At 38.1% G+C, this 15079-nt stretch overlaps 1 protein-coding gene across 1 annotated transcript in view; it reads right to left on the reverse strand.

Moving 5' to 3' along the window:
• The window catches only part of LOC103072561 (transmembrane 9 superfamily member 2-like), an 86382-nt gene that overhangs the window by 32030 nt on the left and 39273 nt on the right, over positions 1–15079 (reverse strand). The window contains 1 exon segment of the mRNA XM_082930935.1: positions 11148–11259. Coding sequence (XP_082787061.1) covers positions 11148–11259 — 112 coding nt within the window.

Here is a 15079-nt window from a genome sequence, read left to right on the forward strand (position 1 = left end):
TTAAGTGTTTTTTCTGAAGTTTGGGGGTGGGTATGAAGCAAGCCAATATACACTGCTTTAAAAAAACTGAAATGATGGGTTTTAATTGAACAATGGATTTTAGTTGACACCTGATGACCTGGTGATCATGGTTAACATTATCCATGAAAGGTCAGGTTGACATTATGTGTCTACTGATGTGAGCTATCACTTTTGTGGTCTTCCTGTTGAGAATCCATGGCCTGAGCCTGGTCATGAAGAACCATCAGACAGACCCAGGTTGACGGTCATCCTACAGACTGTAAGGTTTGTACTCTTCAAAAATTTTAAAAGGGACTTCCCTGGTGGCGCAGTGGTTAAGAATCTGCCTGCCAATGCAGAGGACACGAGTTCGAGCCCTGGTCCGGGAAGATCCCACATGCCGTGGAGCAACTAAGCCCATGCACCACACTACTGAGCCTACGCTCTAGAGCCCGTGAGCCACAACTACTGAGTCCACGTGCCACAACTACTGAAGCCTGTGCTCTAGAGCCCTCGAGCCACAACTACTGAGCCTTCGTGCCACAACTACTGAAGCCTGTGCACCTAGAGCCCATGCTCCGCAACAAGAGAAGCCACCACAATGAGAAGCCCGCACACCGCAATGACGAGTAGCCTCCTCTTGCCACAACTAGAGAAAGCCCACACACAGCAATGAAGATCCAACACAGCCAAAAATAAATAAATAAAAAATAAATAATTTTTTAAAAAAATTTCAAGAATATGAAACACAAGGAAAGACTAAAGAACTGGCCCAGTTTGGAGGAGATCAAAAACTAAACATAACATGTAATCCTGGATAGGATAGTGAACCAGAAAGGAGAAAAGTGACATCGTTGGCCAGCTGGTGAAATCTGAATGGATGAATGTGAATCAGATGGTAATGTAATGCCAATATTGATTCCTGGTTTGCACGGTTGTATGCCTGTTACATAGGAGGGTGACCTTGTTTTAGGGAAAGGGTTAGGATACAGGGACAGTTTAGGTTCCAGGTTCGGGTATGACAATGCTGTAGTAGACTAATGATAATCAACACACACAAAGAAGAGTGAACAATGGAGCAAATGAAGTAAAATGTTAACAATTGGGATGTCTGGTTAACAGAACTACGGGAGTTCTTTGCGTTATTCTAGCAATTTTTCTGTAGTACGAAATTGTTTTGAAATAAACTATTTTTTTAAAACCTATAAGAAACTCTGAATTTATAGAACTGACAAATCCAGGGATAAATATTCATTGTATGAAAGGATTCATCTTGGCCATTTTATTAAAATATTGTTCCTATACTAAAATGTGACTTAATTTTTCAAAATTTGAATTGCATGCATCTCTTCACCAGACTGTCCATCACCTTAAGCAAGTAAACTCATATCAAGCCTTTTAAAAAGGAGTGAAGGGGCTTCCCTGGTGGCACAGTAGTTAACAATCTGCCTGCCAATTCAGGGGACACAGTTCGAGCACTGGTCCGGGAAGATCCCACATGCTGCGAAGCAACTAAGCCCATGCACCACAACTACTGAGCCTGCATTCTAGAGCCCAGAAGCCACAAATACTGAGCCCATGTGCCACAACTAATGAAGCTCACGTGCCTAGAGCCTTGTGCTCCACAACAAGAGAAGCCACCTCAATGAGAAGCCTGTGCACCACAACGAAGAGTAGCCCCCACTCACCGCCAACCAGAGAAAGCCCACGTGGAGCAACGAAGACCCAACACAGCCAAAAAAATAAATAAATAAAATAAATAAAATTTAAATATATATATGTGTTTAATAAAATTTAAAAATTAAAAAAAAAAGAATCCACCTGCCAATGCAGGGGACACGGGTTCGAGCCCTGGTCCGGGAAGATCCCACATGCCATGGAGCAGCTGAGCCCATGTACCGCAACTACTGAGCCCGCGTGCCACAACTACTGAAGCCCACGCACCTAGAGCCTGTGCTCCGCAACAAGAGAAGCCACTGCAATGAGAAGCCCGAGCACCACAATAAAGAGTAGCCCCCGCTCGCCGCAACTAGAAAAAGCCTGCACACAGCAACGAAGACCTAACACAGCCAAAAAATAAAATAAATAAAAAGGAGTGAAATAAGTGAGGGAAATTAAGAGGCACAAACTTCCAGTTGCAAAATAAATGAATCACGAGTATGAAATGTACAGGGTGAGTAACATAGTCAATGATTATGTAATACCTTTGTATGGTGACAGATGGTAACTAGACTTATCATGGTGATCATTTTAAAATGGATAGAAATATTGGATCACTATGTTGTGTAACAGGAACTAACATAGTGTTGTAGATCAATTATACTTCAAAAACAAACAAATAAACCCATAGAAAAAGAGATCAGATTTGTGGTTACCAGAGGCGGAGAATGGGGAGAGGGAGAATTACATGAAGGCAGTCAAAAGGTGCAAACTTGCAGTTATAAGATAAATAAGAACTAGGGATGTAAAAACAACATGATCAATAGAATTGACACTGCTGTATGTTATATATGAAAGCTGTTAAAGAGAGTAAATCCCAAGAGTTCTCATCACAAGGAAAAGTCATTGTTTTTCTATTTCTTTAATTTTGCATCTATATGAGATGATGGATGTTCACTAAACTTACTGTGGTCATCATTTCATGACATAAGTCAAATCATTACACTGTACACCTTAAATTCATACAGTGCTGTGTATCTATTATATCTCAATAAAACTGGAAGAAAAAATAAAATGTAAAAAAAAGGAGAGAAACTCAAATATGCACTAAGAAGTTTGGCTTTTAAATACAAAGAGAGCCTAGAAAATCTGCAGTTGTTAAATCAAGTAGTTTTTGCACCAAACATTGCCATCTGCTGGAAATAACAGTCCACAACACATACTACTCCTCCATAAGAAAATAAATCGTTTTAAAATCCTAAGGTACATTTGAGGCAAATGCAAAAAGATAACTTAAATGGTGGAACCCATTTTTTAAATCCATTTAAAATTAATGAATTATTCTACATCCCAGAGTTTCAAAATCTTTTATAAGACATAGCAATTGTCATAAATGCATACAAGGTAAGCAGGTCTTTGATGCTATTTATAATGAAGTCACAAGAAGCAAATGTAGAAATATAGACGAGAATTCTTGATTCAGGACACAGCACATGATGGGTTTCACTCGGTAAAAATACAGGCAGGGAATCAAAGAATCAAGCTGGCAGGTAACTACAGTTTCTTTTAGTCTAGCTGTTTTCAACAGGGGAAGCAGCACCCTCTAGGGGGCATAATGAAAAGGTGTGGGGATGCTACTGGTATTTAGCAGCATAGTATTGAATAGAAGGCCAGACGTCCTGCTTGGCACCAGGAGACCCACACAAAGAATTGAGAAGAACTTCCAAAAGCCCCATCCAACATTCACGTGAGTGAAAAACTGCTTATGATTATCTGTGCCTAGATTCTAACTTCATTTTACAGATAAAGTATTTTTTACATAGTTTTAATATACATTGATTTTCCCCCCAGCAATGCAAGTACCATGTAAATTGAGGGAAAATGGTACTATGTTTGGTTTGAAACTTCACCAAAATTCATCAACATTTGAGAAAATCATGGCATCCTTTAGAAAGATGTGATATTTGAGCCGTCAATGTACAATATTCTCATAGCCATATGCATTCGTAGATGTCATGTTTACAATGAGTATACACATAGGTGCATGCATCTGACAATGACTGAAATATATACTGAAACATATATTATTTTATTAAAAACTAATTTATCTTTATTTTTCCTTTATATTATAGTTAGGGTGCTATATTGATGCCTATTGAAACTATGTGTAAGACAGGTTTAATTATCTAGTATCTATTAATATAATTTTACAATAGTAAAGGGAGAATGATAAAACATTTGTTATAAAAAGAGGACATCGGTCTGATAGGGTTGAGAACTACTGATCCAGCTCCATTCCCTCACTTCACTATGCAGAAACTGAAATCCAGAAAGGAAAATGAACTTGCTCAAGGTCACAGTATGAGTTTGAAGCAAACCAGCACCAAAATTCTCTGATTCTCAATTCAGTTATTGGTCTATGGTGCCTGAAAATCAGGAATGCATCTTGCAAAAAAAAAAAAAAAAAACACAACTATATATGTGGCTACGGTCCCAAGCTAGCCCACAACTAAAGCTTATATAACTCACATACGTAGATACATAGCTAAAATTAATGTGATTAGAGTGAAACCAAAAAATCTTTGGTTGGTGGTATAAAAACAGTAAGTTTCTAAAGTAAAATATGGTGAATAGAAATACTTTAGCCATTCAAAACCTGGCCCAAACCTATCTTTCTAACCTTTCTACCAATACTATATAAACAATTAAAGTCTGGGGTACTAGGCTGAATCTTTTTGGCCTTTATATACCCCAGGGCTTAACACCTGGCACGTGGAGTGCATTTACTGCCTGTTGCTGAATGAATAAACAAATGAAAAAAGTTTTGTTTCAATCAGACAAGTCTATTCACTGTTCCCCACATACACCATGTACATTCTTACCTGAAAAGCCCTTCCTCTAGCTCCTCTCCAGATTCCTAAATGCCAGGTCTTTTAACTCAGTTTATAGGCCTTCCCAGAATGCCTTGCACACTTCTACCCCTTCTATCCAAATTATCCTCAGCATCCTTCAAGGACTAGCTAAAGGCCTCTCTCTTATAAAGTCTTGGTCAATTCACCCACCATAACTCCTTCCCATTCTAAACTCACACGATGTATTAAAGAGACTGTGTTAGAAGCCTGGATTCTGTAGTCAAGCTAATCTAGACTTATAATCCTTTACATTTGTGACCCTGGGCAAGTAACTTTATCTCTATGAGTCTCAGTTCTATAGTCTATAAAATGGAGATTTAAAATAGTACCTGCCTTCAGAGGACTATTGTGAATAATAGTTAAACTAGGTACTTTATAAAAATTCCCATGCTAGGCACATAATAGGCCCTCAATAAATACTTGTTATATAAATGGATGAATAAAAGGTCTTCACTCAAATGTTAATCTTTATGGTCCCATCCTTCAATAACTTCTGAACAAAATTGTTATATAAACACCAAACTTTGTACTCACTTGGGAACATGTATTATTTTCTGAAAACATAAAGTACATAAGATGTTCAATTAAAAAGCAAAAAGACAAAACTTTTATAACTAAAAATTGCTGTATTTGCCTCTGAACCTTTCTGTGGCCAGTAGCTGCCTGACCAGGGTCTCAGGCCAACAACTCGGCCGATGACCACAAGCTCTGCGTCCTAACAGCAGTTTGCAGGTGGCTGCACTAAGGTGGGAGAGGCGGTGCAGGAGGATGGAGATCGCAACCCAGGTGGCTCAGGCGCCATTGCTGCTATATGGCACTGACATCTGTAAGTCGTTTGATGTGTTCAGCTTCTCTAGCCAGGCCCCCCAGCCCCGCCCCATCCCTGTGTCAGGATCACACCTACCCCTCCCCTAGCCTGAGACTGTCTTTGTGGAAGGCTTCTGCAGTCTGCAGGAGGGTGAGAGACTGTAGTTCACCCAGCCAAGGTGCCTGGGATCAATCCATGTCACAGGACCTGGTGGGATTTTCTGTATTGAGAGTGAGAAGCAACAAAAGGTGAAAAACAAGTAGAAGCACAGACCAAAGGGGACAGTCCCTGAAAATGTGGAGGTCTAGATCTTTGCCAAGATGGCAGCAGCTAGTTACACATGGCTATTCAGCACTTGAAACGTGGTCGGTCCTAAGTGAGATCAGCTCTAAGTGTAAAACACACACCAGATTTCAAAGACTTAGTTCAAGGGCTTCCCTGGTGGTGCAGTGGTTAAGAATCCGCTTGCCAGTGCAGGGGATACGGGTTCGAGCTCTGCTCGGGGAAGATCCCACATGCGGTGGAGCAACTAAGCCCGTGTGCCACAACTACTGAGCCTGCGCTCTAGAGCCCGTGAGCCACAACGACTGAACCCACGTGCCACAACTACTGAAGCCCGCGCACCTAGAGCCTGTGCTCCACAATAAGAGAAGCCACCGTAGTGAGAAGCCCGCACACTGCAAAGAAGAGTAGCCCCCGCTCGCCGCAACTAGAGGAAAAAATCCCACACCCAGCTGTCTGATTTTGAATTATTACTCTTAATTACATACACAAAAATTTTCATGGTAGTTCTCAGCACGTGGTGGTATTCTAAATGACTTTTATTCACATTTTGTGATTTTTCTACATTTTCTACAATGAACATGAATAACTACTATAATTTTTTTTTTACTTAAAACAACAGAAGTTTATTCTCTCACAGTTCTAGAAGCTAGAAGTCCAAAATCCAGGAGTTGGCAAGGGATGGTTCCTTCTGAAGGTTCTTTTTTTTTTTTCTTTCTTTTTAATAGATAACTGACAAGGACCTACTGTATAGCACAGGGAACTATACTCACCATCATGCAGTAAGGGAAAAGAATCTATAAGGGAAAAGAATCTAAAAAATCATATATATATATATATATATATATATATATATATATGTATAACTGAATCACTGTGCTGTACACCTGAAATTTACACGATATTGTAAGTCAACTATACTTCAATAAAAAATTTTCTAATTTAAAAAAATTAAAAATAAAAATTTCTAGTTCAATAGGATTTTGTAAGCTACTATAAGACACAACAACCATGTACACCTAGGGTACACAATGTGGAATCTGCAGTGGGATATAAATGTTACTCCAGAATGGTACTCCATAGTCAAAGATGATTATAAAATGCTGAGTTAGACTCAGTCAAAGGTTTCTTTATTAGGAGACTTTTAAACATTAATGTGCTTTGTGCAGCTAAGAAAGGAGACAGTAGAAAGTAGCATTTTCCAAACTTATTTGACTAGTATTCTTGGGAATGCACTTTGAGAAATGTTGACGTGTACGATTATCACTGGGTAAAAAAAAAAAAAAAAAAAAAAAATCAACCCAAACCCAACAGAAAATAAAGAAACAGCACCATCAGAGATATCCATCACCACTCTTCCTGGTGCCCTCCCCACAACTATAACAGCAACTTTCTGGTGTTCAGGTAAAGAATATTGTGGTTAAAAGAAATTAAAGAGAAAAAAAAAGAATATTGTGGCTTGGTGTGTTCTCACTGTGTAAGTGCACTCTGCATACATGAGCTACTCTTGTATAAACATTAGTAAATCAGGTGCTCCTGTATCTGAGAGAAGGGATAGGAAACACTGTGTGTCTAATATTTTATATGTTAGCTCACTTATCTCTGACAGCAGTCACGTGAGGTAACTATTGTAGCCCCATTTTACAGATCAGGAAATATAGGCTCAGTGTAACCTACCGAAGTTCACACAGCTAGGAAATGTCAAAACCAGGATTCAAACCTTGGGTGTGTCTGGTTCTTTCCACGGTACCACGTCTGGAAGCCAAGAGCCTTCTAAGCACCCTAAATGAGTTTCAATGGGAAAGGAAAAATTCCTCTTCTGGAGTATACCTCCCAGGATTAAGGAAACTTAAAGAACAAGGAGTTGAGACCTAACCTCAAATAAGGCAATTCCCCAAAAGCCCCATTTGGTATGGCTGCATCTGAACTTGCACTTCAGCTCTTTTGACTGCCACAGTTACTTCCTGACAGGCAGGCAGACCACTAACACCATACCATGCAGGCTCCTGGCATGAATCTAAACTTCAATTTAGATGTGCCTTCCCTTGGCTTTTACTGTAAACATAAGCGTTCCTACACTTAAATTTTTTGATTTTGTTATTTTTTCTTCCAGTTTAATTGAGATATAATTGACATACATCACGGTATAAGTTTAAGGTGTACAGCATAATGATTTGACTTACATACATCATGAAATGACGACCACAATAGGTTTAGTGAACATCCATCATCTTATATACTGTAGATACAAAATTAAAGAAAAAATATATATATGTTTTCCTTGTGATCAGAACTCTTAGGATCTACTCCCAACAACTTTCATATATAATGTACAGTGTTAATTATATTTATCATGATGTACATTACATCCCTAGTACCTTTTGACCACCGTCATGTGATTCCCCCTCCCCCGGTCCCCTGCCTCTGGTCACCACAAATCTGATCTCTTTTTCTATGAATTTGTTTGTTTGTTTTTGAAGTATAATTGACCTACAACTCTATGTTAGTTCTTGTTACACAACATAGTGATTCAATATTTCTATACATTTCAAAATGATCACCACCATAAGTCTAGTTACCATCCTATACTTAAAATTTTAATAGCCAACTGATAAGTGATAAAAATGTATAAGGGTTTCAGCTCTTCAGTCAACTTCTGATAATAGCTTAGACTTGGAATACTATTCTCAATCACTGGGGAAAGGTTATTTTAATTTCTTCAGGGTGTATTTCATTCCTTTCCCCAGATTACACTTCTGTGTTTCATTCAGAGATTAGAAGACTGGACTATACTTATTGGACTAGTAAATTGCCTGTTTTCACCAATTGTACTTTGGGTAAACTGCAGGATGTAGGATCAAGTAATCCTGACCTCTAGCTGGATGATTCAAAGTACACACACACACATTTCTAAAATAAACGTTTCTCATTTTCTTTACAGTAACTCTGTAGGCAGAAAATATAATAGACCTTTAATATAGAAAGCCAGAATGGAATAGTGGAAAAACTATGAGTTTGGGGCCAAACAGACCTGAGTTTGAATATCACTTCCACCTCCTGCTAGCTACGATCCAGAGAAAATTACTTCAGCTCACTGGGCTTCAGGGTCCTCATTTATAAAATGGAGATAACATTTTATAGGTGATACATAGGGACAAAAGCAAGGCATCCCCAAACTGGAATTGCTTTCAGAATGAGATTAGGAAGAATCGTGTTATAATGGCTGCCAGGCCATCTATAGAAATGACACAAACCAAGCACAATTTCTAAGTGTTCAAAGAGATTTGAGACCTAATCCCAAATAAGGTGATTAGGGTTTTGTCTCAGGAGATCAAATCTAAAGCCATAAGAAATAAGCCTTATATAAAATCAAGTATAATGAAAGCTGAATCAAAAATATGATGCATAAGCTTTAAAAACTATAAAGAGAAATACATATATCTACATAGTCATAAAAAGTTTTCCCTATGAAAGGAAAGCTACAAAGTTCATCTTTTGGAGAAGCACCTCTAATACTGTCCAAGGCTAAGAGTACCTGGCCCATGAATATGAACCAGATGTCTTGTCCATGGGCAAGCATAGCACTAGTGCACCTGAATATCATCTTTTAATACTCTCTTACTTTTGCTCTGGGGTCCTATGCTCACCAAGAAACTTTCTATTTATTCTATTCTATTTACATTTGCTTTCTCATATATCTTTATTATAAGCAGATGGGCTAACCAGCTGACATGAATGGTGTGGTCCACTAGACATTTATATTCCTTTACATAAATTACAAAATTGGTGTTCTCGTTTATATACTGGATCCTTAGGAGTGTGCCTAGTATGAATCTACCTCCCTTTGTTATACTCACAGAATTAAAATTCTGAAGCAAGATTTTTAAAACTGACAAAAACCTAGTATTGCTGAGTGTGTGAGGAAACAGCAGATCTTCAGGCCTAGCAACTTTTCTGCAAAGGAATTTGGTAAGGTATTATCAAAATGTGCACACCCTGTTACCTAAATAATCCTACTTCTAGGAATTTTACTCTAGGAGATAATCAGACAAATAAAAATGTAAGGATGGGCTTCCCTGGTGGTGCAGTGGTTGAGAGTCCTCCTGCCGATGCAGGCGACATGGGTTCGTGCCCCGGTCTGGGAGGATCCCACGTGCCGCGGAGCGGCTGGGCCCGTGAGCCATGGCCGCTGGGCCTGCGCGTCCAGAGCCTATGCTCCACAGCGGGAGAGGCCGCAGTGGTGAGAGGCCCGCGTACCACAAAACAAAAACAAAACAAAACAAAAAAAAGTAAGGATGCTCATTAAAGCATTGTTTATAATAATTAAAAATTAGACATTTGGGTTGTTTTTATAAATATGGCACTAAATAAGTCAATTACAGCCTGTATGTTAAATATACTATATAGTCAATAAAAAGAAGGCTGTGACTATATTTATTGACCTGGAAAGATGTCCATGACATACACATTAAGTGAAAATAGCACATGTAATATCCCATTTGTACAAAGATGTACACATTTTAGCACCACACGCAGTGTTTTCATTATATATTCTACAGAAAATTATATCCCCATGAGTTCTTGCCATGGTCTATGAAATGCTGCATATTACAATCATCTTTTGAAAATTCACAATGCTTTTTAACATACTGGATATTCATAAAGCCATTGTTTTAACGTTGTTTAACCTAGCATTATCCAAAGTAACCTCATCATAGATCCTTTGTTCACGTAACACCTTTTAAAATACCAAGCTAAAATAAATAAAATATGAAAGAACTAGTTTACAGAAAACTCTTTGGAAAACTCTTTGAAGAGCTGATACATTGTTCACCAGAATGTTAACAGTCAATCTATCTATCTACCTATCTATCTATTTACCAAAAATACATACCATCTTTACAAAAATAGCTATTTAAAAAAGGAAAAATTCCAGATGTATAAATAATAATGAATGTTATATGTTGAGGACCTACTCCGTGTCATGCTAAGGGCTTTATATATTCTGAAAATGAGGATGAAATGACATGAAAAGAACTCAAGCCGCAGAGATCACATGACTTGCCTATGCTCATGCAGCTAGTAAGTGGCCAAGCCCCAATTTGAACTGTAGGTCAGTCCAAATGTCCAATATGTCATCCCTTTTCACTACAATAGATTGTGTCTCTTCCACAAGATATTCTTCCTTGAAGGTCTCACTGCACCCCTCTGGTTACCCATGTACCTCATTCAAACCTCAGTATGAAGTATGAGAAAGTAAAGTACTGGGCAAGGTACCTGAAATGTAGTAGATTGAATACAGCAATTCCTGTAATTATTGCCTTTTGAATAGTTTTAACATAAAGAACTTACCTACTTTCTTGGGCTCCTAAGCTGTGTTACACAACTTTAAATTGACGGAAATTAAGGCTTTAATATTAATGAAATATATGATATTTATATACTTGATTTGGGAAAAAAATAAGATGATGGCATGGAATACTTACTTCAAATTTCACAGAGTGAGTGTAGGTTACATTCAACTTATCTGTATATTCTCCAGGAATTTCAATAGGGGGTCCATCACAAGTTAGGTGGTTTTCATCTGAATGTTTATAGCTAATAAAAGAGAGGGAAAAAAGAAAGGGAAAGGAATTTTTATACCAAACTGACTTTATAAATTTCTGATTCATGGCTCTTCAGGCACGTTAACAATAGAAGGCTGAAAAAAAAATAGGCCTTTCATTATATTCTGCATTTAAAACTCTTTACGATTTAAAATATTTTTGTTTCTAAATGTCCCTAACACACAAATAAGACTCAGTATACTGCCCAAAACACAATACTTAAGAACCTTCTCTTTGCCTGTGGATAGATTTTTTTAATCCTTCTATTAGCAAATGGCTTTATTTTTCATCTTTTACTGCATCCCCCTTTCTATATACTAAAACAGAAAACTATCTTGTAACCTTAGCTATAGAGTTAGAAAATCAAATAGATGATGCAGAAATCATATTTATAAGCACCCAGAGATTTGAGGGCCTACTGTGTGTAAAATGCCATGCTTAATGATGAAAGGTACTAAGTATATAATCTATGTGAACCTTTTGTGTTTGAAAAAGAGAATGATTACTAAAATCAGAAGATGGAAAACAAAAACTAGAGAAGTTTGAAACTAGACAGGACTGGTGAAGCTAGCAAATGCCTGGTCAGAAATAGAGACTCTTCTGTCACTCGAAAAGTAAAAGAGGAATAAAGGGTGATAGAAAATCACAAGGAGAAACCATGATGCTTCCATTTTGAATTATTTACTCAACATACAGTTTACCCCTTGGCTTCTGTCTAAAGAATAATATGTAATCCTTATGGGATTGTTATCTGTACGTGTATATGCACAATAAAACCACTCGCTCACGATTGCAAAGGTTATTGGTGTGTGCCTCTTTTTATTCATTCCTGTAACCCTACTGTCTGGTACATAATGTGCCCTTATATTATACGTGTTTGTAGGATGAATGCATTCTACTTAAAGCCAAAATACAATTTAAAACAGCTATGAATTAGAGAAATAATAATTGTTAATGCTACAGATCAAAACTTAACATTAAAGAGAAAAATTAAATTACTGCATGATAATGCATATCAAGGTTCACTGCTTAAGTATGGGTCCTGAACCCAGTACAGGAAAGATCTGCGTTTCATATGAGAGATTATGCAGCAAAAATTGTGTTAAGATCTCTAATCAAGGTAGAAGCCCTATTTTAAACCACTGGCCTTATATATCGGTTGTATAAGGCCTTACAAGCCATTTTCAGAACTTTGACTTTTGCTCTAAGACGGGAAGTCACTGGAAGGCTCTGAGCAGAGGATTCACACGAGCTGAAATTTAAAAAGGAATGCTCTGAATGCTGTACTGAGAACAGACTGTGAGAAGACAAGTCTGGCAGCAAGGAGACCAACTAGGTTTTTGCAACAATCCATGTGAGATATAACCGTGTCTTAGACCAGCTGATAGTGGTGAAGGTGATGAGAAGTGGTGGATTCTGAAAATATTTTAAAAATAGAGCCACATGGGGAATTCACTGGCTGTCCAGTGGTTAAGACACAGGGCTTTCACTGCTGTGGACCTGGGTTTGACCCCTGGTCAGGGACTAAGATCCTGCAAGCCGCGTGATGCAGCCAAAAAAAATATTCGAGCCCATGATCTGCCAAAGGGTTGGACTAGATATAGGGTATAAGTGAAGAATGATAAAGAGGAATCAAGGGTGATGCCTGAGCAACTAGAAAGATGTAGTTGCCATTTACTGAGATGCAGAAGACAACAGGAGAAGCAGATTTGGAGGGAAGATCAGAAGTTCTTTTGGGAACATGTTAAGTTGGAAATGCCTACTAGACATCCAAGTGGACGGGTCAAGTAAACAGCCAGATATACAAGTCTAGAGACCTAAGCGTCATTGAGGTGTCTGATGCAATGAGAGAGGGTAAGATTGCCAAGGTGTGAGTATAAATAAAGAAGACGCAAAGCTCAAAGACTGAGTCCTGGGGCCCTCGGACATTAAGAGGTTGGAGAAATGAGGGAATTCCCTGGCTGTCCAGCGGTTAGGACTCCATGCCCTCACTGCTGAGGGCCCAGGTTCAGTCCCTGGTCTGGGAACTAAAATCCCACAAGCTGCGTGGTGAGGCCAAAAGTGAACAAAAAAAATAGGTTGGAGAAATGAAGACTGATGAGCAACCAGTAAAACAGGAGAAAACCACAAAAGTGGTAACCCAAAAGCCAAATGCAGCAGGTCTTTTAAGGAAAAAGAGATGATCAGTTATAGCAACCATCAGGGAAATTAACAAAGTACAGAACATGAAAGAAAACACAAGACTCCAGACCCAGAAAACCATTAGGCCTAACTCACGTCTATGACCACGTCTATTGCCTAATTCTGAAAAAGATGAATTTTAACACAGTCATTCTCAGGGGGCTCAAATAAATGAGCTTTACTGTGATTAGATAAAAGTTTTATTGCATGCATACATAAGCTATTACTATGGGCAGTGTAGAATAAATGCAGCTCTAGAAAGTGATTTTCTTGGCTTTTTTACTCTATCCGAGCCTGAGAATATGAGATGTGATTATAAGCATTAAATGTGATTTTCATATAGCTGATGAGATTAGCTTCCTGTATCATACTTTGTATGTTTACGACCTTTCTACCCAAATGACTTTCAACATGAGTAGCCATCCTGTGTCAGACCTCACGGCCCATCAACCTAAAATTCTGTTCCCAGATATTGGAAGTAACAGACACAAAGAAGCATGGCGGTTGCTCTTGGTTAGTATTCCCTGGCCTCTCTTAGTAGCTCTATTTACCCCGTTATTCATAAATATGTCCTGATCCTTTTAATCCTTCTTTTATTTCCTGTCTGCAACACCTTATGAAATAAATCTTCAAAAATTTTTAACGTAGCCACTAATTTAAAAAGAATATCTTTTTACTAAGATAAATCAGAGTTGGAAAGTACCAGCGTTCTTCATCTTTTGGGGTCTGTTTATCTAATGAAATGTACAGACGCCTTTGCCCAAAAACATACACATCAATAAAAACTGGGAACAGATACAGATAGTTTATAAACATGTAAAACAATGCTAAATATCACTCATAATAAACAAATAAAAATTAAAAAAATAAAATAAAATAAAAATTGGGTTCGATGCATCAGTATCTATATTAAAAACTCCTAATTCAGCCCTCTCCTATTGCAGATGAGGAAATTTAAACCTATGAGAGATCAAGTTAACCTACCCATGGTCAAAAGCTTGGCACAGTACATTCTCTAACTATTCTTTCCCTTTGGCCATCAGCTGTGACAGATGGAACAACCTTGGCTAAAGTAAAATAGGCCAGTAGGCTTAAAAACAGTGAAGTCTGATTCATCTCGATGAACTTAGGGTTAACTTCCAAAATGGAACCAGCAGAGATGAGACAAAAAACCAAATTTCCAAATTCCTTGTTCTGTGTTCAGAAAACCATACCACACTTACCTCCTTTAATATACTTCACGTACGTTTCAAAGGATCACTTTTCCCATCCTAATATTTCAGGTTTTATAATATTTTGCCCATATGGATCATGATTTGATACACTGTATGATATATTCCCCCACTATCTCTTTTAATTGAAGAGTACATTCTTATCCTACAGTTTCAAAGAATCTTAAAGTTGGAACATTAAAGGTCACCTGTCCAGTCTCTTACCCAATACAGAACTGCCCTTTACAACTCATTAAGCACTCACTTACTAGGGACCAGACACTCACTTACTAGGGACCAGATATTAAGCACTCACTTACTAGGGACCACTCACTTACTAGGGACCAGACACTATGCTGGGTGCCTAATTATGAAATCTCAAAGAGCTGGGTCATCTAGGCTCTTCCTACAAACGTGTAG

Source organism: Lipotes vexillifer, unplaced genomic scaffold (assembly GCF_000442215.2).
Source record: "Lipotes vexillifer unplaced genomic scaffold, Lipotes_vexillifer_v1.1 scaffold1114, whole genome shotgun sequence".
NCBI lineage: Eukaryota > Metazoa > Chordata > Mammalia > Artiodactyla > Lipotidae > Lipotes > Lipotes vexillifer.